Source organism: Nesoenas mayeri (genome assembly GCF_963082525.1).
Source record: "Nesoenas mayeri genome assembly, chromosome: 17".
In the NCBI taxonomy this organism is placed as follows: Eukaryota; Metazoa; Chordata; class Aves; order Columbiformes; family Columbidae; genus Nesoenas; species Nesoenas mayeri.
The window spans coordinates 256,316-283,305 of record NC_137565.1 but is presented as its reverse complement, the minus strand read 5'-3'; the positions used below and the strand labels follow the sequence as shown (position 1 = coordinate 283,305).

General features: G+C 41.0%; 1 protein-coding gene across 7 annotated transcripts; it reads left to right on the top strand.

Moving 5' to 3' along the window:
- CHFR (checkpoint with forkhead and ring finger domains) lies at nucleotides 1-25,647 on the top strand. 7 transcript variants are annotated; one of them, XR_013922985.1, is made up of 19 exons: nucleotides 1-87; nucleotides 670-817; nucleotides 2,695-2,794; nucleotides 7,587-7,696; nucleotides 11,133-11,192; nucleotides 11,347-11,559; nucleotides 12,537-12,752; nucleotides 13,476-13,632; nucleotides 13,872-14,026; nucleotides 14,603-14,765; nucleotides 15,469-15,611; nucleotides 16,008-16,127; nucleotides 16,429-16,512; nucleotides 17,231-17,301; nucleotides 18,284-18,371; nucleotides 18,548-18,655; nucleotides 20,888-20,960; nucleotides 22,009-22,139; nucleotides 22,480-22,867. XR_013922985.1 is itself a non-coding variant. In XM_080355452.1 (18 exons), the coding sequence occupies exons 2-18, from the start codon at nucleotides 682-684 to the stop codon at nucleotides 24,744-24,746; spliced, it is 2,022 nt and encodes a 673-aa protein (XP_080211578.1). In that variant the 5' UTR covers nucleotides 1-87; nucleotides 670-681; the 3' UTR covers nucleotides 24,747-25,647. The 7 variants fall into 7 exon arrangements, 6 of the variants coding, with proteins under 6 accessions (XP_080211578.1, XP_080211577.1, XP_080211579.1 ...); XM_080355452.1 differs by lacking the exons at nucleotides 22,009-22,139; nucleotides 22,480-22,867 and adding an exon at nucleotides 24,722-25,647; XM_080355451.1 differs by lacking the exons at nucleotides 22,009-22,139; nucleotides 22,480-22,867 and adding an exon at nucleotides 22,921-25,647.
- The last annotated feature ends 1,343 nt before the right edge of the window (nucleotides 25,648-26,990 follow it).

Sequence of the window (26,990 nt, the reverse complement as noted above, 5' to 3'; positions counted from 1 at the left end):
GCGGTGCGCCTCGGCCTCCCCGGAAAATGCGACGCTCTAGCTCCCTTGCCTCGATGGTGGGCACCGGAAGGTCCGCCTCTCCCCCGGGTGCGTTATCTATAGCCGCCTCCAATGGCAGGCCTGGCCCTGCCCAGTCCGGATCAGCTGATGGTGGCAATGCCTGGTGACAGGAGCCGCCTCGGCCGCGGGACGGGGTGTAAGGGCCGGCGCCGAGGGGAGGGGGCGGGCGTAGGCGGCTGCAGGCGACCGGGGAGGGGATGTGGGGGGCGCGGCGTCCCCTGCCCTTCCCTCGCCGCTCCTCTCCGCCGGGGGAGCGGGGCCCGCTGGGGGCGGAAAGTTGGGGAGCGAAGTAAGCGGAGGGCCGGAGGGAGCCCGCCCCAGCCCGCCCCAGCCCGCTCTCCTCGGGCGTGGAGCGGCCCTGTGGGCTGGAGCCGAAGGGAAGCGGGAGGGCTGGCTGCGGGGGGGCGGGTGGCCTAGGGGGAGGGCTTTCTAACACCACACAAAAGGAAGCGGGCAGGGCAGGGGCCGGGGGAGCCTCGGAGGGTGTGGGGGCTGCGGGGCGCCGGGCCCGGCTCCGGCTCCGGGGGGGCGGCTGCCGCCCAGAGCGAGCCCTGTCCCCCGGGCGCTGTGTGATGCGGGGTTTGGGTTCGCTTTGTTTGTTTTTGTCAGATGTGAATCCAAATGGAGCGCTCGGAAGGAGGCGAGCAGAGCCAGCCGCAGCCGCAGCCCTGGGGGCGGCTCGTTCGGCTGGGTGCTGAGGAGGCAGAGCCGCACGTCTTGCTGCTGAAGAGAGAATGGACGATTGGCCGGAAGAAAGGTGGGAGAGGGACACGCTGCGCTGGCCTGGGGCGGCGTTTCGGGGACAGCAGCGGTTCTCCCTCCTGGCCTTTAGAGCGCTAGAAGGTGGATGAAGTTGGTTGGGTGTTGTGCTTCCAGCTGCTGGAGGTGTTAGTGTTAGCCAGGTTGCTAATTTACCTCTAGACTCTGTGTGAAGAGCAAGTTTTAGACTGACCTTTTCTTACCGGTTTGTTACACGTGCCTCTTTAAAAGTCAATGTGCCTTTTGGGTTCTCTGTGGCAGTTTACACAAATAAGAAAAAAAAAAGATTGTTCATTCAGAAGAGTTTCTGTTTATTAGTCCTGTTTATGTTCTCATTTAGTTTCTGTGGTTAACATAAGTTGGAACTGCCATGCAACATACTTGTGCGTCACAGAAAACACCCACATAAAAGCCCTTAATTCTTCTGGTGGTATAAAGATTGCTAACAAGTACCAAAAGTTTTTCTGGGATTTGAAAGCTTAATTCTCAGAGACTAGGGCTATCGCTACTTGCCTTTATTTTAAAGGATTTCATGCTTACTGTATTTAAAATGATTGTCTTAGTGAGTTGTTCTTTTTTTCACTCTGCCCTGACAGCACCAGTTTTCTGTTTCCTGTTGATCAGTTCAAGCTATTTGATTGAGCAGTCACATTTTGTAAACAGTCTTGAACAAACACCAGTCACTATAGTTCCATGAGAAATTCACATAATGTATTGTAAGAAAAATATTTTGCTTATTTGCATTTGGTAATATACATTTAGATTGCTTAACATTGTCTAAGCTGTGGATAGATTCTTTAAATTGAGGTCTAGTTGAGGGCTGTCTTGCAGAAAAAGATTTTTTTGCATGTTCTATTGCTTTCGTAACTGTTCGCTAATGGATTAATAAAGTAAGTGGTTACAAGTATACCAAGCTTTGGGTCATAAGTATGACTTACAAAATCTTCAGGAGCATTAGAAATGCATCTTGTCGTTCACGCTCCCATAGGAATGTCCAGCTCTGTAGAACACAATGGAAATGTTGGCATGCTCCTGAATAAAATTTAGTCGACTCACTTTCAGTGGGGTTCCTGGCATCACAAGTTTTGTGGCAGCGGTGAACGCTGTAGCTGTTGATTGTTCCTTGAATATGAGGAGCAGACTAGTGACAAACAGTCACCAGCATATGTAGTGGTGGTGACTTTCCTTCTGGGTGCATTGTTCTTGCAGGCTGTGATACAGCGCACGAACAGTGTGAATAGGTGGAAGTCAGTCATGTTTGTTAATTATAACTTTTGTGTAAGCAAGTACTTTGAGTTATTTGTTAGTGTAATAGCACTGTCAACAGAGATAAGGAAAAATTTCCTATTTAAAAACAAACAAAAGGAAGAGACTTTAACATAAAACAGTGATACTCATATTTATCAGCCGTTCATTCTTACTACTTTCCCCCAATACACTGGGATGAGGCAGAAGTTAAATCCCATGAAACAGTGTTACAATGATGTGGAAAAAGAGCTGGGTGCCGTGTGATGAATGCCTCTAGAATTTGGATTGACCACTTCAAATATGTGTGAATTTATCTCTGTACCACTCTAGAACAGAGTAATTGTAATTTGGTTTCTATCTGCAAGGGCTAGGATTGCAGGGAAAAAAGGGATGTAAAACATCTTGAAATGGTTGAAATCAGATTATATCAGCACATGGGGCTATGGCACTGCTTGTATTCCTATATCACATACTAGACTGTGTTGCTGCTTGTGTGCCAGTAGAAGTTTTGAACTATTGCAGATGTACGTGAGTCAGTTTGTTGTGCATTTATAGCCATGTAGAATGCTGATCTGTCTGTGTAATGTGTCTTTTTAAGCACACTGGAAAATATGCTTTCTTTTTAAGGTTGTGACTTATCTTTCCCTGGCAACAAGTTGGTGTCTGGAGATCACTGTAAAATCATAGTGGATGAAGAATCTGGCCAAGTGTCACTGGAAGATACAAGGTTGGTTCTTCTGTGGACTTGTACTCTTCTTTTTAGTTTGTGAAGTAAAAGCTTGTGTATTGCTCAAGGCATCAGTAGTCAATCCTTCTCTTTTTTTTTTTTTTCTTTCCTCCCCCCGTTTTTATGTCTCCATGTGTTTTGTTTTTTTTTTTTTTTTGTCTCTTTCTAAGTATTTTTTCTCTATGAAGGATTTCATAGTTTACTGGATGAAAAATACTGTTGATCTAGTAGTTCTTTAGACTTGTGAAAAAAGTGATGCCAGCATTCTTAAAAGCTCTAAGCATGAGTGTGCCTTATTTCAGGCACTTGTGTAGGGAAGAAAAATACCTGCAGTGATGATCTCAAAGCATGAAATAGATGTTGAATAAAAATTTGTACTTGTTATATATCTTTCTGGTATTTGAAATGTGAGTAGTCTATATGCCATAGGTACTACAGTGGTCTAGCAGCTGTGGTGGGCATGTCACGTGGAGATTAGAGTCTGTTCAATCTAATTTAATCATAGAAGATGTTTGCTAGATTTCCACTGTTGATATTTCAGTTTTGTTTTCTTTCGTTTAACCAGAATGATGATTTTCTTTTCTGGGTATTTCTGTTTTAAGTTAGGAGTGTGAGAACTAAGGTCCTTAATGTAGAAAAATTTAAGCACATACCTCACTGGAACTATTGTTGAAAAGCTAAACTAATTTAGTGGAATGAGTTTTAGTGTATGAAGTTAATTACATAGTTGTTCACATATTGAAAGCCAGTGAACTTCCTATGCTGGCGAGGCTACTGTGGGAGTACAAATAGCACTGCAGGGGTTGTGGGTGTTTTCCAGTGGATTTTAGTTTGTTTTCTAGTTTCCTATATGAAATTTGAGATAAGAATTTGAATGGAACAATATTTCTTAGGAGGAGATTGTAACCCTCTTAAAATTTTCATCAGCTTCATTTTTGACAGGATTTTTTGTCTTAAGATTGCAGAAAGCTTCTTGTTTATTACATTTCAATAACTCCTTGAGATTTTAAAATGCTTCTGTAAACCACATTCTTTTTATGCCAGGTTATTACAGTCAGTAAAGAAACAAAATAATACTTTTCTGCCAGCTTCTCTCATTTTTCATATTGGAGGGCATTTTACTCAAAGATGAAGAGACACCTCGAAATATATTGATTCACATACATAAAGAGGAAATTTCATGTTTGAGGTTTTGAAGGGTATCATGCTGAATCCCTGTTCCAGCATCCCAGAATGCAATTAAATATCTTGTTCTGATAGCTCAGAGTTTTTATTTCAGTAGGATTTTTGCACTGCAGCTCCTTTTCTGTTTCTGGATCAATTAGTTGCTATGTTGATATTAAAAGGAGTCTTTTTCAGGGTAAGGAACTCATGTCCAGATATTGACATGGGTTATGTATTTCCTTTAATTTTATTTCCTCAAGTGAAACAGAACATATAGTATTTTTCTGGTCGGAAGGAACCTGAGGAGGTCACTCAGTTTGAGCTCTGTCGAGGCTGGACCACCACTGGCTCTGGACTGGGTTGTTGAGGCTTTGTTCAGTCAGGTCTTGAAAAACTCCGAGAACAGAGTTTCTGTAGCCTCTCAGGGACCTTATTTCAGACTGTAATTACCCTCATAGTATTGTCTGTTTTTCCTGTTGCATCCTGTTTGAATCTTCCTTGTTTCAAATTATGACTGATGTTATCTCGGTAAAGAACATGTCTCTGTCTTGGAAACTTCCTTGTAGGTACCTCTTCTCCCAGGCGAAACAAGCCCAGTTCCCCGACCCCTTAGCTCGGAAGTCTTGTGCTCCAGCCCTCTGGCCATGCCAATGGCTATCCACTGGGCTTGCTCAGGTTTATCAAGACTTTCCTTGTACTAGATGACCCCCAAATACAATATTTTAGGTATGGACTAATGAGTTCCAAGTAAAGGGGAATAATGAACACTTCACTTGAGTTTCTGACTACACCGCTGTTAATGGAGCCAAATGCCTTGTAGGCCTTCACTGCTGCCAGCGTACGCTGCTGACCTGTGCCTAGGCCTAGGTCCCAGTTGAAGGATCTTACACTTGTTCGTAGGATCCACCAACAAGAAGCCTTGCTGCTTGGTCTCTAGCCTGTGCTGTTGCAGGTAGTCACTCAATCCCAGGTGCAGGATTTAGGGTTTGTCCTTGTTGGGTGTCGTGACTTTCCTGCCAGCCTGTTCCCCAGCCTGCCCCAGTGCTTCTGAGTGGCAGCCCAGCTCTGCCCCTGCTTCAGTGTCATCTGCAAGCTTGGTGGGAGGGTTTTTTGTCTCTTCTTCTAGGTTGTAGCTAGAGAAAATAACCAGGATAAGTCCCTGCAGAGATCCTTAGAGGACTTACATTCAGAGAAGCTGCAGGATGGAATACTAAATTTGGGGGAAAAATATCAGGCCTAGCTAGGATGTCTAGGAAATGGCTTATAATGTAATTCTCCGATGTTTTCCCAAATTTCAAGATGTTTCAAACAACAGATCAGGCCATGTTTGCCTATCATGGCAGTCTCAGAGCATAGCTATAAATCTAAACTTGAGAAGCCACCCCTAGTTTCAGTTGCCTGTAACTGGTAGAATTAGTTTAAACCAATGTTGTGATAATACAAGCTAAAGGAATTGTGAATGATGAAGAAACATTCCTGCCTTTTTTTCCCCTACATACACTCCCCTCACCCCAAGGCAGAAGTTGCAGCCAGCCGAAAACTAGCAAAGCCAAATAAAAGTTAATTTTCTATATTCATAGAAAGGTGGGGCTCGCTAGAAAGGTAGTGTAATAGGACTGCGCCCATGGAGTGCTACCAGTTAGCTGTTTAAGCACCTTACACTTCTATGTAGCTAACAAAAACAAAAAAATCCTTCACATGTTCTGCTGTCCTGTGAGTTGGAATGAAGTGTGGCTACCGTTTGCTGAATTAAGAGACGAAACAGGTTGATATTCCTACTTGTAGAAGAGTGTCTCTTCTTCTGGGTCCTCCAGTGTTTGCGCTGCATATCAGAGGAGCTCCAAAAAAATCAAGCAGTGCAAGAAGATTTTCGAATGTTTGCGTTGGCAATAGAGATTCCCTGAGTCCCAGGAGAATACTGCAACATCAGCTTTTTCTTCTCTAAAGTGGAAAATAGTTCAGAAACGTTGCTGTAGTCAAGCTCAGATTTTTCTGGTGGAGACGAATGCATTGAAGGAGGTAGCTACTGTGGGACAGTTGAAGTGAGTGGACTTTGTTTCTGTATTGTAGCTAAACCAGATAATATCATCAAATATATGTAGACAGCCAACACTGGTGTTTAGCTTCTTGGTAGCATAATGAGTCTTGGATCTGCCTTGGAAAGAATTACCATAGATTTGCAGGTGAAAGAAAATGTGTAAAGAGCTCAAAATTATCGAGTAAATAGAAGTTTGGAAGTCCCAAAAGCCAGGAGTTAGCAAACAGTACAATAAGATATTCACGGACTTGCCCTTTTTTGGAGTACGTTTCTGCTTTATTTTCCAAACTGTCCACTAGTTGCTTTATGCTGCTTGAAAGAAAACAATTATACAAGCTGACCTAACACAGTGGAGGCGGTAGTTGACTTGCCTTAAGTAAAAGCAATTGTAAGGCTCTCCATTTTGAAAAAGAAATTTTAAAGGCAACTAAAGTAATCTTTTTTTAAAAAATAAAACTCCTCTTGTTGTGTACTAGGAGTTTTTTTTAAAGGATTTTAAGTAGTGAGTGATGTTTTGGAGCAGGAAGCTTTTTGCACAAGACTGATACTTGGCGACAGGCCAGTGCATATTCTCTTTCTGTGGGTAATTGGAGTTTGATCCTCAGCTGGTGCTGGTGTCCTTTCTGCTACTAAATCCCCCTCAGCCTACCAGTCAGAACTGTTTCTGTGAACACTAACAGAGCAGAGGCCGGCGCAGCAGAGGAGACGCTGCAGGTGGTGGCTCCAGGAGGTGGCAGCAGAGGTTTGCTGGCATTTCACGCAGCAGCTTGTTCTGCTGGGTGGGAAAACACAGATTTTCTGTTTGTTTGTATGTGGCACTAATTGCTGAGATTTTGAGTGGCAGCAGTCTGAAATTCTAGAATGCTGCAGCCGTGAAAGAGGCTTATTGCAACTGAGCCGCAATTATTTCATACTTGAATAACTCGACTCATTTATAAAACACTAATAGCTTGTGTAGAAAACATCACCCATAGTGAAAGAGCAGAGGTACCTCTGTTAATTAGCGAAACTCTACATTTTCCATTTCCCCAATTTAATTTCTTGCACGAGTCTTGGAGTTTTTATTATTATCAAAAATAATTCATCCCAACTCATTTTTAAATTATGTTTAACTCTTTTCCCACCTTACTAACTTCTCACTTTTGAGTTGCAACCAGTCTAAGTAATCTTGGAATTTTAGGGTATCCCTGACAGTACAGGAGAAGTTCTTTTGCTGCAGAATGTCTTAGGGGATTCCCAGTGTTAACTGGAAAACATAACCTAGAGCTTTTTTAACAGAACTCCTGTTGCCTTTTCCTGAAAGGGTGAGCAGTCATCTAATTATTTTGAGACATGGGCCAAATGTCAGGGATCTTGTCTGTCTGTGTTTCAGATACCATTTCTTTACCAGTAACTGCAAATGAGCTTTGAAGCTGCAAATGGGCTTTGAAGTCCTAGTAGCTCTGCACTTCTGTCTGGCTTACATTCTTTTTGAGAGAGCCAATTGTTTGTTTGTTTGTTTTTAATTAAAAGTATCTTGTGTTTTCATTTCCTTCTCTTATGTAATTATGAAAACATTTATGCTAAGTTATCTTTTCTTTCTTTTTACAGTACTAATGGAACAGTAATTAATAAACTGAAAGTAGTAAAGAAGCAGACATACCCTTTACAGACTGGGGATGTGATCTATGTTGTTTACAGAAAAAATGAGCCAGAGAACAGTAAGTAAATGACGTTTTTTAAATGGCATGCTTAGTAACTTTGAGTCACGAGAGAAAAAAATATCAGTACACCCTGGGGGCAGGGTGAGGGACATTAATAGAAGACTTCCTGAGCTAATTCAGCCCTCAGACTATTATCCCCTGTTAGTAGTCCAAGCTGGCAGCGAGCACATTAATAGAAGAAGTACCAAGACAATTAAAAAAGACTTTAAAGCACTGGGTCGGTCAGTTCATGGGACAGGAGCACAGATGATATTTGCCTCAGTTCCTGTGCTATCTGGGATGGATGAGGAGCTAAATAAAGAGAGGAGTAGAAAAGCCCATCTCATTAACAGGTGGCTAAAGGAGTGGTGTCACCATCAGGATTTTGGTCTTTTTGACCATGGGGCAAACTCCATGGTACCTGGTCTCCTCAAATCAGATGGGCTTCATCCTCCGAGGAAGAGCAAACGGACTATAGCCCGTAAGTTGTCGGGGCTGATCAGGAGGACTTTAAACTAGGCTTGAAAGGGGAAGGAGTTGAAACTGGGCTCTCCAAAGATCAGCCTAAGGATGAAAAGCCTGAATTAAGAGTGAAATCAGCAGCCCACTTGAAGTGCACGTACACTAATGCACGCAGTATGGGCAACAAACAAGAGGAGCTGGAAGCCATCGTGCAGCAGGAAAGCTATGACATAGTTGCCATCAGAGAAACATCATCCTGAATGCAGTCACACAGCACCTTCAGGACGGACAAGAGATCAGCCCCAGCCAGCATGGGTTTAGGAGGGGCAGGTCCTGTCTGACCAACCTGATCTCCTTTTATGATCAGGTGACCCACCTGGTGGATGAGGGGAAAGCTGTAGATGTGGTCTATCTGGACTTCAGCAAAGCCTTTGACACTGTCTCCCATAATATACTCCTGCACTCCCCTGTGCTCTGCATTGAGGGGGCCACCCCTGGAGTACTGTGTTCAGTTCTGGGCCTCTCAGCTCAGGAAAGAGATTGAAGTGCTGGAGCGGGTCCAGAGAAGAGCAACAAGACTGGGGAAGGGACTGGAACACAAGCGCTATGGGGAGAGGCTGAGGGAGCTGGGCTTGTTTAGTCTGGAGAAGAGGAGGCTCAGAGGTGAGCTCAGCACTCTCTAGAACTACCTGAAGGGCAGTTCTAGCCAGGTGGGGACTGGTGTCTTCTCCCAGGCATCAGCAATAGGACAAGGGCCATGGACTTCAATTCTGCCAGGGGAAATTGAGGCTGGAGATTAGAAAGAAATTCTGTGCAGAGAGAGTGGTCGGGCATTGGAATGGCTGCCCAGGGAGGTGCTGGACTCACCGGCCCTGGAGGTTGTTAAACTGAGACTGGACATAACGCTTAGTGCCGTGATCTAGTCAATGGACTGGAGTTGGACCAAGGGTTGGACTTGATGATCTCTGAGGGCTTTTCCAACCCAGTCGATTCTGTGATTCTGTGAATAGAGAATTACTCAATTTAAACATTAATAAATTATTTGTCTTAAAGACAGGTCTCTATAGAAGAGATCATGGATTTGCCAGTTTTTACAAGGACAAGTCTGAGCAACTGTCTGAAATTGAAATGTGCCTAGAAGTAGTTTTGGAAGAACTAATGCATGGAATGGTAACTAATGAGGTCCTGATCACCTGGCCAGTGTTTCTTTTAGAAGTCAAATTGCTGGGGCAGTTAGTGATACTTTATATCTCACATTGAAGCAATTTTTGGCACAGGAAGGAAAAGCTGCAAAAGCATATTTTTGTGTTTTTGTTTTGTTTTGTTCTAAAGAGGGAAGAGGCAAAATGGGAGGGAAGTGGGGAAAGCCCTATAGTGAAAGTAGAATGAGTAAACCTGGAAAAAATATTTGTATAGTCTTAAAGGAGAATCATGCCTTAGATGCATATAATTCTTTTCAGGAATCATTTTCAGGATGATGCAATTTGAATAACGTAATTAGTTAAAAACAAAATTAGTGGAGAGTCTTCCCTCAAAGGGAAAGCCAAGCTGTTGTCGGGCAGGAAGTGATGTTCTTTCATAAGTTACCTGGGTAAAAGTCGGGGAACAAGGTTTAGGTGTAAATGCTCAGCTTTTGCAGTGGAGTGAAATTTTAAAAAGGTGTATTGAATGATCTGTGTTGGCATCTGTCTTAAAGATGTTCATAAATGATTTGGGAAAGGATAACTACTGAGGCAGCAGAACTCCCATACCTGTTCATTTCATACCATTTAATTTCATTCATTTATGCAGGATCATTAAAATCAATACTGATTGAAAAGATTTACAGAAAGAATTTAATTGCTCATTATTATGAAATAACAGATGGGGTTCAACTTTGATAAATGTGGGTGAGAGGGAATGGGGAAGCTGCCAACTGTTCTGTCTATTAGCATGCAATTCTTCTTTTAAGTGTAAAATATGTCATATTTAAATTTTAGTAGAGAGCACTCGCTTTCTGGAAAAGACTTATGAAATTGCTGTTAATTTATGTACAGATAAATCACACAGATTTATGCTGTCTGATAGTAAATGTTACAGGAAAAAGTGGTAAGCTATACTTGTCTGTATGGCTTATCCCACAAATCCTTTCTCAGATGACACTATTGCAGTTGGTTCTGCTTGGAAGAACTCAAGCAAATTTTCCAGGTCCTTTGTAATGAACCGAATCACTGATTTTTGTTTGGGTTAACAAATATTTGAATTACCAAGCATTCAGTTTTGCTTTTTCAGCTTCTCCATCTTCAGAGACCGAGAGCCAGTTTAGATCTGGCTTGCCTGTTAGGCTGTTCTGAGTAGTTTTGAAGGAAGCAGTACTATAACTTTTGATCAGAAAAAGGATTGCTACAAATTAAGAGAGTCTTACTTGCTTCTAGGTGGCTGGAGATGAAAAGTAGTAGCAAGTTAGGGGAATCTTTGGAGCTGTTTTATGTCGAAGTAAGATGGAGAAGAAAGGGATATTATCCAGATGGCTTTATTAATAGATAATAAATTAGTTTCTTGATGAAACTTATGACATGTCCTAATCTCTATTTTTGAGAGTTCATGTATCTCACAAAGAAATGAAATAAAATTGATTGAAGAAGTTGAGATGTGAGCTCCGAAATAATAAGCTGCTTCGAAGAACTTTCCTTCAAGTATCAGTAAAAATACAGTTTGTTCTAACACAGAGCAGATTTTAGGTTTAAATGATTAAGCCTCCGATTCCATGACTGGCACAAGTTAAACATCACACAAAACCTGCTCTACCTGGTTTCCTGAGAAGAAAAGATCTTGCTGTGCTGTTCCTAATTGCCTCCTAAGTAGGAGTATTAATGTTGTGACCCCTCATTTGCCTCTTCCGTTGACAGGCACTTTGGGGAAGCAGCCACTTGTGAACAGAAGTTGTTTATGTGAGATTAAGGTTAGTTAATTTTTGTTTAAAGATTCTGATAAATATTTTGTTCTCTTTCAGATGTTGCTTATCTTTATGAATCCTTAAACACAAAACATGATGCAACTCAACAACCAGTAGGTAAGGAAGTAATTCAGGATCCATGAGAAGGAGCTTTAGTCTCTAGGGACTAAAGTACCATTTAGAGAGAGTTTGTTTCCTTGGAATTCGGAAGCCACAGTGTGGCGACTGTCACACAGATCTTTCTCTTTCCTTTCCCCACTTCTGATTGTAGAAGTTAATGTAGAAAAGCAATGCCATGTGACCAAAGATACCTCAAGTACAGGAAGAAGTAATGATGAGACCCAAATTACCTCATCACCGTCAGCTACTCAGTCTTGCTATGAGGAACCGCAGCCATCCACTTCTACATCTAACCTCTTTAATGCTTCTTCTACCTCTCTTATCGAGTCTGCATCTGTTCAGCAGGATAATCCTTCTACATCTGGTAAGAACTGTGTCAGGTATTTAAAGGTTGATATCCCATCGATTGTTACTCCAGTTTTGAATTTTAAGAAATTAATCTCGTACCCCATGTGGGTCTCCAGCATTTGCTTTGTAAAGTTCTAGTGAAAATAATCAGGTGGATGTGTGCATTTTAACTTTCTGAGTAGGCAGGGTAAATTCTGCTGGATGAGTAAGGCAATTGTGAGAATTGCTTATGCTCAGAGGGGCAGAAAATGCATGTAAATACCAAATTGTTCTATCTTTACGTTATGGTTTTGTAGTGAAGCACTGGTGAAGACTTGGCAAATCTATGTGGCTTATATAACAACATAAGTAAATATGAGTGTTCATGCAGTCATTGCAAGAAACTGCTCTAATTGTCAGTGTTACTGCTGCCAATCACAAGTCTGCTTTCCGTTGCTTAATGCTCAAGGCCAAAATACACCACATGGATCCCTAATCTAGTATTTTGCATTACACTGGCAAGTGTAGTCCCCAGTGCTGCGTAACTCTTAAAACAGAACTGGAGCAAGAACAGTTATCTAGAAAATGGCATTTGTCCACAGTTCATTGGGACTTTTTAAACGTGCTTGTATGAAAATAAAGCTTTGTGGTGATCCTGACCTGTTATGTATTATCAATATTGCATAAATGCTCAGTCTGGCATCTTTGTCAGGAAGACTTGGTGTAGGTAATGGTCTTATGAATAAAGACTAATGAGTAAAGTTTAAAGAGGAATGGGGATTTTAAGTAGGGTTACACAACTAATAGCTTGTTTTTCCCTCATGTCTTCCAGTTAGTCAGTTTGGCTCAGAATTCATTTAGTATACTTATGTGGACATTGCTTTTTTGCTCCACTTTTTCCTGTTTGGACGTTTGGATTGACGCGTATGCATCATCGGTGTTTAAGTTCTGGTTGTTTTCACGTGTCCCGTGTCTCTGTGCAGCTGTGTTCATGTTCCTGTGTTTATCTTGCAGGATCACAATCCTCGGTTTTCACTCCTGTGCCTGCTTTCCCCATCTTAGAACCCGTGTGTCTGGGAGCGCTGCACGGCGAACTGGAGAAGCCGGACGTGAATACTGAAACCTCTGCAGTCGCTTCAGAAATCACTGACAAAGCAAAAGCAGAATCAGATTCCCAAAGTGTCGGGGAGGAGGAATGTTTGGAACCTGCTAAGAAGAAACTAAAAGGAGGCTAGTACAATACTACAGTGTTGTGCAACGTACCCTGCACTCTTTTATTTTAATGTTATTGTTGAAAGTTAGTTTCAAAAACTTAATTAGAAACTTAACACTATGTTAATTTTTCACAGAAGCCCAGTGAGAGTAACAGAAACCAGGATCATAGAATAATTTGGGTTGGAAGTGACCTTGAAAGGTCATCTAGTGCAGCTCTCCTGCAATGAGCAGGGACATCTTCAACTAGATCAGGTTACTCAGAGACTCGTCCAGTCTGGCCTTGGATGTTTCCAGGATCTGGGCTTATTTATCTTTATAAATATGAAATAAATGCAAAATGCATGCATGTCAAACCTTGAAGGTCTTGAGAAGTTATGTTAGTAGGGAATAGGTAACTTTTTTCCTCCTCGCAATGTTATTTTATGTTTTAGTATTGTATTAAATAAGAAAAGCAAACCTCTCATTCTGCCTCTTACACCCCAGACTGAGTCAGGTCAGCTGTCATCAGTCCTCCTTCAGTTTGTTTCTTGCTTATTATGGGCTTGATTTCTGGTTCAGTGAAAATAATGTCTTCAGTAGGAGAAGCTGTAATGTGTAAAGCAAGAACCTTTAGTGGGACCACTGCAAGCGAACAGTGAATCGGTGTATATCTTTCATGTCTGTTTTTAACAGTTAAAAAAATACATTTAAAAAAAACCCTTCAAAAGCTACGTACTATGGAATCTTCTGTCTTCGTAGGTGAAGGTGCTTGTCCACATCTTCCACCAGCAGCTCCGAGTGAATGTATAATTAAAATTGGCTCTGAAGATGGAAAAACATCAAATGTGAAACCAGATAAGATGGAAGAAACGCTGACTTGCATTATCTGCCAAGAGCTGCTGCATGACTGCGTAAGGTACGTATGACTGAGAAAAGCTGTAACCATGTGGTAATAACATGAGTTTAGTGACAACTGTTTGAGGAGGCCAGGATATTTAGGTTTTTGCAAGCCCTTCTGAGTGCCACCCCCCTCCACTATCTAGGTAGTTAAACCAATGCCGAACAGTTATGTGGGTGTTATGAATGTATCTGAAAACCGAAAGATTTGTGGTTTGACTCAATTTCTTTCATTGTTTTCATGTTTGTGTTTCCCAGCTTGCAGCCTTGCATGCATACTTTTTGTGCTGCCTGCTACTCAGGATGGATGGAAAGATCTTCTCTATGTCCAACTTGTCGTTGTCCGGTAGAACGTATTTGTAAAAATCACATATTGAACAACCTGGTTGAAGCTTATCTGATTCAACATCCAGGCAAGTTGTACAGTGTGTGTAACAGAATCTGATGTATTTCATACATTAGTTGCATAATTGATGTGTGCAGAGACTGTTGTCTAATTTCTATGTGTGTTTTATTACTCTGTTTTCTCTGATATGACTGTAAGAAAATGGCATTTAATATGACATAATAACTTCTTGTAATATTTCAAATACTGGGTGAAAATTGAAGGTGATTTAGTGCTATATCTGGTATGCTAAGAATTCTTTATTTTGCTGCTTAATCATGAGAAGGATGTCAGTTCTATCAAACAGAGGATACTGACTAATTAGACCACCTAAACCCAGGTACTTCTGAAAAATATACTTGAATATGGATTTCATTAACTTTCATCATGTCCTCTTGAAAAGAAAACTTAAGTACACTGCATTAACAGAGAAGGGAACTTAACTAAGATCTTCTAGAACTCTGTTATCCAAAAATATGTTTTATGGAAATGAAAACACAGTAATTGTAACACAGTAACTGTAACTGTGTTAATAAAGCAGGGTGGGGATAAGGGATGTGAGGTATTCTTTTCTCTTGAAATTTGAATTTGGTTCTCATGCCAGATAAATGTCGTAATGAAGATGATGTACGTAGCATGGATGCTAGAAACAAAATTACTCAAGACATGTTGCAGCCTAAGGTACGGAGATCTTTTTCGGACGAGGAAGGAAGTTCTGAAGATTTATTGGAACTGTCAGATGTAGATAGCGAATCTTCAGATATCAGGTATGTCTGTTTAATCACAGGATCCCAGAGTGCCAGGGGTTGAAGGGCGCTGGAAAGCTCACCCAGTGCAATCCCCCCATGGAGCAGGAACACCCAGATGAGGTTACACAGGAAGGTGTCCAGGCGGGTTGGAATGGCTGCAGAGAAGGAGACTCCACAACCCCTGGGCAGCCTGGGCCAGGCTCTGCCACCCTCACCCCAAACAAGTTTCTTCTCAGATTTAAGTGGAACCTCTTGTGTTTGAACCCTTTCTTATGTGCCTGAATTGCATACTGGAGCAGCTGTTGACCTAGGGATTCCCAGGCAACAAAATATCTCCTCTTTATTTCCAACAGCATTTTTTGGTCTATGTCTAGAGGGAAACAGAAGAACTCTCCCTGTAATTATTCCAGCTTTGTTCCTCTTTTTCTTGTTCATCTTGCTTCCAGTCACACTGCCTTTTGTTTTTTATAAAAAACCAAACAAACAAACACCAAAACTTACTCGGAGTACTAGAGTACTACAAAATAGCTTTTGTCTGTTACAGCGACAGCACTCTTCACAGCTATGAGGTGCTGAGTTATGTAAACTTCTATATGTTACAGGATGAAAAAATTCCAAATTTAAACTTGGAAAGTATGACCAACTCTATCTAGCATAGGGATACGAGTTATATTTGCATTTGTTGGGTGTGATCTCCTATGACCCTATTTTATTCTTTCAGTCAACCATATATAATATGCAGACAGTGCCCAGGGTATCGAGGACACTCTGTTCCGACTCTGCCTGGCACGGGCCAAGAGGCAGCAGCAGGAGCAGCGCAAGCTCTGGGCGACGCGCCGTCCACCTCTGCCGACTTCCCTGCAGGTCAGTCTCCTGAAATCTTCAGTGGTGCAAGACTCAGACTACAGCTCGGACGCTCAATACGAGCTGAGCCGGCTCACCCTCGTGGTATCGCAAGAGTATCGCCGCTTCGCGTGGGTGTCTTTTCAAATACGAGATTTGGCTGTGGTTTTTCTGTAGTTGTCCAAAATAGTTCTTGAACTGCTTTACATATTGAAACATTTTACACACCTACGTAGTTTAGAGGTCTGAATGCCATTTTCTGCTCTCTTATGGAATCTCTGTAAAAAGTTATGTGTCTTGCTTGTTACTTTCAGATTTTTATGTTGCTAATATTCACTAAGATTTCTAGTCCAGATTGCAGTTGTGTCCGTTGTTCAGTCTGTCCGTGGGTTTTTTCCCTGTTTTTAACTCGTCTAGCTGTCCAGGAGTACGTGTGTCCTGCCCAAGGAAGCCATGTGATATGCACCTGCTGCTTCCAGCCCATGCCTGACCGAAGAGCGGAGCGTGAGCAGAACCCTCATGTTGCTCCTCAGCAATGTGTGTACTTTTTTTTAAGTCTTGGCTACAGAACTAAGTCTCTCTTTATTTTAATTAAACATGAGTTTATTTTGAAGAGTGTTCTTTATTTAAATATTCTTTATCTGGACTCTTGTAGTGACAGCATGAAAGAATCTTCCTTTATAAAAGTTATTATTCCTCTATAGAATGTATTTTAAATGACGAAATTGTACTGTTTTAACTAAGTTTATCAGGGTTCTATTGTTATTGATTTATAAGAGCAATAACTGAGTTTTGTCGTGTGCGGGTCCTTACATGGGTTTTCTTTGTTACTTTACAGGTACAGTTTGTCTGCAACCCTTCTGTCACTTATACTGGGGCTGCACTCGGGTGGCATGTTTTGGCTGTTTGGCACCATTTTGTGGTATTGTGGAATAATTGTTTCTTCTGAGCCTGCTCACTTTGCAATAATGTCTGTCTGTCTTGAAATTTAAGTAATTTAAGAAAAATAATAGATTAGTTTGTAGCACAGTGACGCAAAAGGAAACTAGGCCTGTGTCCTCAAGTGACAAACGTAAAACATTCTTGAGGGATATGCGTCTTAACTTTGAGAGGTTTAACTTCTTGTCTTCATGTTATGTTGACTTTGAAAACTACACTTGTTAAGCACAATGCTTTCCTGTGTACAAAGAATTAGTGTATTTCAGCCTAGTAGGAGAATCATACAGATCAATGCAAGAGCACTGAACATCTGATGTTAACTGATTAGAAAAGAACTGTACCCTTTTAAACTTGCAGACTTCTGAAACTCCAGGTTTTAGACATTTTTAAAAACATACTGGAACAGTTGAAATCACTTGTCTGGGGTTTGAAGCTAATAGAATATGCTTTAATAGCGCTGTTCATTTGTGCAGATTAGTAATAGTGTTTGTGGACTAAAGGTAAAATGGTAAAATCTCAATGTCTTGTCTCTGCCACTGGACGTCATATATCACTTGCTTTAGCGTATGTTGAACGCTGTCATTTCCTTGGTGCTCACGAGTCTGAGCACATTATTGCAGGAACAGAAGAATCTTCAGAAAATGTGTGAGGCCTATGGGGTTGGGAAAATAAATAGTAACTTTTCTTCTTTTTCTGGTTAGAAATAAATCTTGGTGATAAGTGTTTAGATGGAGTCCTAAATAACAACCACTACGAGTCAGATATCCTAAAGGTATGTTTTAAAATCGTTGTGTGTGATGCATAATACTAAATGTACAAAGATTAAGAAATACTCATTAAATGATAGTGATGAGCTGCCTAACAGTTACAGTGGCAGCGTTGTGTCACTTCCAGCAGCTCATTCTAAAAGGCAAATCTAATGAGCTGGAATGTTCAGCTGGACTGAAGTTACAGTTTCTGCGTTTGGATTGGAAGCATTTTGGGGTGATAACCTGACCCTTTCAGTCTCTGCGTAAGAGGGCATTGTATTCTAGAGATGCGTTTCGTTTAGCATCAGCTCTTCCTGTACCACCTGAATTGACAACAGTAACAAAAAAAATCACTTTCATGCAATCCTGATGTTTAATTTCTCCAACATGTGTGTCTGACAGGTGCCAAGAAAGCCAACATCCTAGGCATGACATCTGAATTTGACTTTAAATGACTGGTAGACACATTGTAGAATTCAGATATATTTATTTTACTTGAATGAAGTATTTGTTAGGGAAGCCAGTTTCTACAGTCTAAAGTGTGACATCCAGAATATTAATTAAAGATAAAAATAATTCACTAAAAAATATACCAGGAAAGCCAGACTTGTCTGGAAAAAAATAAATTAACGAGTTAAATTTCACACTAAGTTGCCTGGAAAATACTTTGCCCATACCATATTGGGGTTATCTAAATTAAGTAAACTGCATGAAATCTTGATTTAAGGTAAATGAGAGTGCGACTGAAATTCATCTGCTTGCATTCTTGTGGCAAAAGTAGGAATCTTCTGAAAAAGAAGATACTGAGTGGAAGTTTTTATTGGTGATCTGAAAGTAGCATGCTAATTAAGTTAAACGAGTTTCATGTTTACTTGTAGTCAGCATCAGTCTATTTTGAAAACCTAGTTAGATCTAGATTTGCAAATAATTGAGGGTGAATGGCTTGATAACTCTTTATAGTGTTGGAGATCTCTCTAAATTAAACACTTAAATTGTTCTTTTCAGGATTACTTGGCATCCAGGGGTTTGACATGGAAAAATATGCTAAATGAAAGTCTCTTAGCTCTTCAAAGAGGTGTTTTTATGTTGTCAGGTATGTGTTATGTTCTTTTTTGTCCATGGTGTAACTCTTTGTCTCTATACAACTCAGTAATATTACCAAGAGTTTTGAAGTTCTGTGTACATAACCAGCGCCATCGTGACGTTTTTGTTCAGTCTGATTCCTCAAGCCTTTTGCTGACATTATATATAAACTGCTTTTCTCCCCAGATTACAGAATTACTGGGAACACAGTGCTGTGCTACTGTTGTGGCCTTCGCAGCTTTCGGGAACTTGCCTACCAGTACAGGCAGAATATTCCTGTTGCTGAATTGCCAGGTGGGTATAGCTTTGCACAGCAAGGGGGGAAAGTCAAAGTGTTAAAGTCAATTTCATCCTTGGATCTTCTGTTCAAAGCCTTAGATTCAAATGTGATGTGACCTGGGATTTTTATTTTAGTTTTTTTAGTCCTCAGATTAACAGACACATCCCTTTGTAGGGGGTCGGGGTTGTTTTAGCTCCTTCCCGTAGCCCAGTGCAAATCTCTTTGTAGTGCTACTGTCTTGTGCTGGTTGATTTACTTGTCACCTGCTAAGTTTGCATTCAGGTACTGTCAGACTTCCTAATGGAATCTTTTCTGTATGATTTCTCATTTGTAGAATAAATGTATTGTCATGGTGAAAAGAGAAATTCACTGAAGTCCAGAATATAGTGAACAGGAACTAATTGCTCTAATTTAATTTCCTATTTAAATTGTTAAAATTATGCAGCTCCTGAACAATTTCACATTTTACCAGCTTTCAACTAGGAACAAGAATGTTGTCATAAATTAAATCTAAATCTGTTTGCATTTACAGTTTTAGTATAAAATAGCATGCAAGCAACTGTGCCTCCTTCAGTCCCAAATCTGTTGGGAACTAAAGCTCTCCCAACAGTCTCCTTTTAAAAATCACTTCTTTCCGTCTAGTTGCTGTGGTTAGCAAGAGCTTCCCTGTCTCGAACTGTTGATAGCTCTGGTTCTGCTGCTGTGCATGATGCAAGTCAGTCTACCTTGTTTCTCCTTAGCATTGGTGTGCATTTTATTGTAACAGTCCGCTGGACAGCTGAGTTATAATGTGTGCAAAAGTGGGGGAAAACCAACAAATTCTGTGCAAATTAATAAATTCTTCATTTGTATGGAAATGTATCTAGATATATGCCCAGCGTCTTAAACTCTATAGTCCATCTCTATTAAACTAAATGGTAAAATTTCAGTTGACGGCACTGAGAATAGAATCCTTTCATTTTAAGTCTGCATTAGCCTAAGATTCAGAATAATTTTTCTGTCTTTCACTAAGTGGGTGCCCTGGTGACAGAAGATACAGAGAAGGCAGTTACTGAATGCTGCTTTGTCTCTGTCTGCTCTGCCGGAGGCTGTCCTGAGGAGCCCCGCTCCGCTGAGGCCCCAGAGGAAGGCAGGACAATGAAGGAGTTTGTATTATTCAATATGTTCATCAATGATTTGGACGAGGGAATAGAGTGACTATCAGTGAGTTTGCTGATGACACCAAGCTGGGAGCAGTGGTGACACTGGAAGCTGTGCTGCCATCAGAGACCTGGACAGGCTGGAGAGTTGGGTGGGGAATAGAACAAGGGCAAGTGTAGAGTCTTGAATCTGGGCAGGAACAGCCCCAGGTTCCAGTGTAAGTTGGGGAATGACCTATTAGGGAGCAGCGTAGGGGAAAGGGACCTGGGGATCCTGGGGACAGCAGGGTGACCATGAGCCAGCACTGGGCCCTTGTGGCCAGGAAGGCCAATGGTACCTGGGGTGGGTTAGAAGGGGGTGGTCAGTAGGTCAGAGAGGTTCTCCTGCCCCTCTGCTCTGCCCTAGGGAGACCACACCTGGAATCTTGTGTCCAGTTGTGGCCCCTCAGTTCCAGCAGGACAGGGAACTGCTGCAGAGAGTCCAGCGCAGCCACCAAGATGCTGAAGGGAGTGGAGCATCTCCCGTGTGAGGAAAGGCTGAGGGAGCTGGGGCTCTGGAGCTGGAGGAGATGGAGGGGTGACTCGTTAATGTTTACAGATACATGAAGGGGGAGTGTCAGGAGGATGGAGCCAGGCTCTTCTGGTGACAGCCAGTGACAGGACAAGGGGCAATGGGTTCAAACTGGAACACAGGAGGTTCCACTTAAATTTGAGAAGAAACTTGTTCCTGGTGAGGGTGTCAGAGCCTGGCCCAGGCTGCCCAGGGGGTTGTGGAGTCTCCTTCTGTGCAGACATTCCAACCCGCCTGGACACCTTCCTGTGTAACCTCATCTGGGTGTTCCTGCTCCATGGGGGGGATTGCACTGGATGAGCTTTCCAGGGCCCTCCAACCCCTGACACTCTGGGGTTCTGTGTGATTCTCTAAGTGTTTGCTTTGTTTCTAGAAAGGTGAACCAGCATAGTTTACAGTCATTTCTTGCCAATCATGTTTTGCTTCTCTACAAAGCCTGCTCTGAGTAACCACAATTAGCAGTGGTTTAATAATCTACATCACTTTATTTAATGACTTCTGTAACAAATGTAGCCTTTCATTTGCTCTTCTCGTAGTTACTGTCACGTCACGTCCTGACTGCTACTGGGGACGCAACTGTCGAACTCAGGTCAAAGCACATCATGCCATGTAAGTTATACAATTTAGAAAGTGGTTTGGGGTGCAATGGTTTTGTGTGCTTTTTGTTGGTTTTTGTCTGGTTTTGTTGTTGTTTTAAAAAAAAATCTCTGTGCCAGAAATGGCATGAATAGCACTCCTGCAGCATAAGCAGAACTGTGTGAGCTTTTGGGTTTTTTTTGTCATTTTTGTTTTGAACACAACTCTGAAATAAGCCCTTCCTGCATGTCAGAAGGGCACCGCTGGCACTTTTAAGCTGATGGAAACTACTGCTGACACTGCTTGAGTCACGTTTTCCATCGGTGACTTCCCCTTCTCCAGTGTCTTAACGCACCGGAGGACACGGGCTCCTGGTGTCTGGTCATTCACGAGAAATGCCCACGTAAAATACATCAAGGTCCTTGGTTAAAAATAATCGAGGCCACTGATAACCAATGCAATTTCATTCTTATGAAAAGATGCATGTGTTGTGAGACAAGTATGAAAGATTTGTAAATCCAAACAGTAATTATCTACCTAAGAGCTAACTTGTACCAGGGAGGGTAGAAAAATTCCTCTTTATGAATAATTCTCTTAAATTCTCAGTTCAAATTAAGGTAGAGGAGCTGTTACCCCTTATTGAGAAACTGCTTTAACAAATAGTAGATTCTGCAGTATCTTTCTAATGCTTCAATGAACATATACACTTAGCATAATTCCTTTAATATTTCAGGTACTATAGGTTGAAAATAACCAGCCTGTACAGCTCATGCAAGCAAATCACAAGGAAGACTTGTGAAGTATTCATGCCCAGTCTCATACAAATTCAGAGGGTTTTACCAAATAACTTTCAGAAACAATTTGGAGTTTAAGTTGCAGATATAATTCAGAGCAACCCTGCTATATGTAATTTCAGGTTACAGGACTGTGTTCCCAGAGATTATTTTGTTTTGAAATATTAGAGAGTTAATTCAGGATCAAAGCCCTCACCCATTGGCATTGTGGTAGATAATTCCATCTAGAATGGAACTGACGTGGGGTTTTCTCCTTTTTTTTTTTCCTTCTCATTTTTCCTTCGAAGCTTTAGCTGTTCTAGAACTTTGTTGGCTACTGCTCTTAGTCCCTAAACTCCACAAAAGCAAACAATCCTGTCATACCACTCCTAGATATCCAGTCATGTTGTTTTTCTTTTAATTGAGTCAAACTATTTTGGTAAGTAGTTTTGTTTTGTAAGCAAGGTTTCTTTCTAATCTTTGATTTAATTCATCAAGAGGGAGAAAATTCATGGTGTCTCTTGCACCATCTCTTCCACTTCTGTACATATATACACACTCAACACCCCAACTGTTAGTTAAGTGTCAGTTAAGTGTCAAGGGGATGCACAACCCGAGTGAGAGAGGAGCAAAGAATGAATAACGAGATGTTTTCGACAACTGGAAGACAGTGCCTCACAGAAAAATTGTCTTCCTGAATTAAACAGATAACACAGACATGCTGTTTCCACATCACCTGAATAATACCGAGTGAGAAATACTTGTCTTTTCTTTTCCAGAAGAAGCTTCTAAGCCAGTGAAAGAACATGTTTATGTTGAGATCTGTCATTACCCTGGTTACTTCTGCTTCCTAGTGACTTGCTTAATGTTGTCCACTACAAATTACTAATGTCTCATAGGGCAAAATTAATTCATTGATTCCTGTTTAATTGCTTTCCGGGTTTGAAGCGTGCAGAAGTATAGAGGAGTGTTTTATTAACAGGTTTTCTGTGTACATAATAAAGCTAACAAGGGTTAATCAGGAGAGATGTTGAAAATCCTGTTACAGATAACATGGTACTAGAGTATGATCTAAACGGATTCTGAAAAACGGGTATGTTAGCATGTAAATGTTCTGCTTTAAAGTGCTTACCATTCAAAATACTCTGTGAAGGACTTTTTTTTTATGTTGCCTGACTTCTGAGAACTTTGTTACAGTTTAATACTTTTTTTTATTTCAGGAAATTCAATCACATTTGTGAACAAACACGATTCAAGAACTGAAAACTCATAGTCAGTAGTGAGGGGACAAAATCCTGTTATACTGCTTGTACAGTGTGAGGTTTCAGGGGGTCTTCTCTGTTCCCCTGTAGCAGGGAGTCAATAACTTTTGCATCAGGTAATCTGGTGTGAACTTGATTTGTAGAATTTTACAGCTGTACGTGAATAAGGTAGGGGGTTCTTTTTTCAAGAAAGTACAGCAAGCACTGCATTCCATCCTCATGACTACAGTGTCCCTGTATCACTTCAGTGAAGAACACAGAAATCACACACACACAAACCAGCCATATTTTGGGAAGACCTAAGAATAAGGAGTGTATTTGCACTACTTGTGAAGAAACTAATAAAATCCTTAGACTTAAAATAGAAATGTTTTGTAAAAGTATCTGATGGGTATTTCAAGAGCCATTAATATTTAAGAAGGAAATTGTCAGTGTATATTTGTAACTGCATTTTGTGGTAGTCTGATATTTTCTCACTACCCCATTGCATTTGGGCTAGAAACCACATTAATTTTCACTTTAAAAAGAAATCTGTCCATTAAACAGCCTTTTCAACTTAAAGCTTCTACCATATGTGAAGTGTTATAGTGGAAGTAGCAGAGTTTCTTAGTTTAGTTGTGTTGATGTTTTTATTCGCATTAAATTGCAGAAATAATTGCACAAAAATTGGAAAATCACATTTAGAGTTGGGGTAATATTTGAAGCAGAACAGACTTCTGCTGGTATTACTTCTGTAGCGGTTTCTGTCAGAAGACCAAACAGTGCTTTTGACATAGGGCAGCCAGTAGGGCACACTGGTTCAGCCTTTGTTGGATGTTTTCGGTTCGATCCCGTGTGTTAGATGCGTACCTCTGCCCCGCAGCTGCGCCCCAGCGCGCGCACGCTGGCGAGCGCGTAGAGAAAGCTGTAATTTGAAACAGAAAATAGCAGCTTTACTGGAAGGAACAAGCTAACGGAAAATAATTTAGTTTGGACAAATTGTAGCAATATGGACCCATTTCTGGGTGGAGTGAGGATGATGAAGGGGAGCTCTGGTGTCCCTGACATAAAAAAATGTAGATTTTAGATTCATGCCTTCTGCAAAGCTCATTCACGAAATTTAAAATAAGAAATAAATACCACCCAGCCCACCCTCCCGTGCACAAACGGGCATGATCCGGACTGGCTCACGATCGTCCCGTAGCTGATGGTGACAAATCTCAACTGGGACCAATTTTTCTTTTTCTTGGTACACAGAAGAGTAGGACAGAATGAGGAGAAAGCATACAAAGTTACCTCTGTAGATACGGTAGTCTGTTGTTTTTAAGTATGCCTTATTTTATGAGCAGGATTTATACTTCAATATTAAAACGTGTATACACTATCTTGTGATATAATGGAGCACAAATGATGCAGCACATCGTGTCTACTGGTGTCAGCGAATTAAACGACTATTTATAGTAATGCACATCTTAATATGAATGCTAATTAGAATGATGCATTTCTGTTTAGATTTTTATTTTTTAAAAGAGCTGTTGCAAGGCGGGTCTGTTGGCCATGCCTGTCTGCTATTAAAATACACTTTGGTGTGGACTTCTCCTCCTAATCTCTGGGCATTTTCTCCTGTGAGTAGGACTGAAATTGTATCTGGAATAATACTTGAAACTTCTTTTAACAACAATGGTGTGTTTCTGTCTTTTAGTGTTATTATCGATGTTCTTTTGCTTCTGTATTTGTATTTTATGTTTAGATTTTTTTATTGGTAATTGTATCTTCTCAGGACAACCATTCCCAGCTGGTTTTGATCTCATTTTCATCTCTTGCTGTGCACGTAGCAAACTGAGTGCGGTTGTGGAGATGAAACCTTTGCACATGAAATGCAGAAATGTGCTTCGTGTTCTCATTCAGCACTTCCCCAGGACGAGCCCGCAGCGCGGCCTTGTCGCCGCGCTGGTGTCCAAGGCTCCTGTGCTGATCTCGGGGTGGTTTTGGTCAAGATTATGGTGTCTACAGAACTATGTACAACCTCGCTTGCACTTACTTCAGTTATATTTATATAGGGATGTATTACGTGACTTTAAGAAAAAAAAAAAAAGGGGAGAAAAAGCAACAAATTCATGTACTTAACATCTAAACTACCTGTGCAGTAGAGGTTCTTCAAATTCCTTTTATAAACCCCTCTTCCTTTTCCCTGTTACAGGTAATTAATCTGCCTTTCTATGCATATAGGGTTGTGGTAGTGCAATGGAATGAAGGGGAAATTTTTGTCACTTATATTGTAGCAGGAAGAGATGAGAAATTAACTTGCAGATGGGGAGGGTGAATAAATCCTGATCTTTTTATGCTCTTAAGTAAGTAAGAGTATCTGTCATGGGTATTACATACTCTATACGTTAGACCTTTTTAAATGTATAGTTACCAGGTGATAGTTAATGTGATAAATGTATGAACTATGCTTGGTGTAATTGTTTAAATACTGTAAAGGCGCAGCCTATTTTTAACCTAAAGCACACTCCCACCTGCTTTATAAGAGATACTTGGAAGCTGATCATGAAATGTGGTAGAACAGATGTTGTGAAAACGGAGGTGATTACGGTAGGGTTTGACACGGTGGTGAACACGGTGCGTAGTCTCTGTCGTTGGGAAAGTTCTTTTATAAAGAAGGTGGAGAGCAGCTCTTGCAGTTCCCTTTTGTGATTTATTTTTTCCCAAACTATGAAGTTATTAATTAAAAAAAAAAAAAAAATCACTGAAGTTGTCTGTTTCTGTTTCTTCTGTGGCATATTCTCTCACCACAGAAATGGATGTATGCAACAGTTTCTAATGCTTGGTCAAGCGATCAGTTATTTGAATGTTGAGATTTCACAACTAAATATCATCCTTGAACTCGTAATAGCTGGAAATGCATGAGTTTTCTTGCCGTTCCAAGAAATTTTCTGAAACTTCACAAAGGATCGTCTGTATTTCTACCGGACTTACAACTAATGATGTAAGCAAAAAACTATTAAATACAATTCATTTTTGTCAACAATCTATGACTTCAAGATACTGGTAAGTAAGAAAGTTTACTACTTTAAAAAAAAGTGGGTAGTATTTTAATTTCTTGCAACACTGTAAACACCGAGGTGACAGTCATTACACCTCTGATGTAATGGCAGGCTAGAGAAAGTTGTTATATTGTGTTCTTTACAATGACCTAATTTGTATAAATGATAAGATTTCAAATGGCTACTGTTAGTAGAACGTTTCTTCTGAAAAGACCTTTTCCCTTGCTGAGTGAACAGGAGGCCCCGTGTGCTCCCGTTCTGGTGCAGGACAGGGGTGCCAGAGTTGTTCAACTCCAGACGGCAACTTCGTGTCTGAGGATTGAGGTGATCGTGGATACCCTTTAATGGTATAGCTAATCCATATTGCTGCTCTTAAACCAGCTGTCATTTGTTCTTCAGACTAAATTTAAAAGAAATGCAAACTCATGGTTGTGTGACGTAAAAGTGAAAATGCTGTGCTGTTCTGTACAACATAAAGACTTGTAATGGTTTTGGCGTGCCCTACACTTATATTGGTGGATGTAAGTGTGTTAGACGCCGTTATGTCAACCAGTGACGTGTAACTAATTTAGTTTGAGGAAGCTGCTGATTTTGGATTTATGCCCTATCAAGTGATCAGTTCTGGCGCAGCATAAGCTTTTCTGAGCATTTCCTCCATAAAGGATAAAGAAAAGACGGTAGCATGGTTGTGAGAAGGAGAATACAATATATGGCCTTTTGCAGCTGGAACAGCTGTCAGTGTCTTCATCTCAACAGTTAGTGCTGATGTGAGAGCTCTTAGTGTCTCAAGTATTTGAATCAGCAGCTGTGTAGGAAAATTTGTGTTGAAGCTCTGATACTGTTTTCCTTTAATTTAAGAGAAAAATTGTGGTATTTGACAGTCAAAGATCCATCATTAGCTCGTTCATTCTGCAAACAAAATACATCATTTTTGTATCTATTTCGCGTCTTCAGCTCTGGCTTAGCCTGCAGCGAGAGCTGGGGGAGATCAATTGGCTCAGC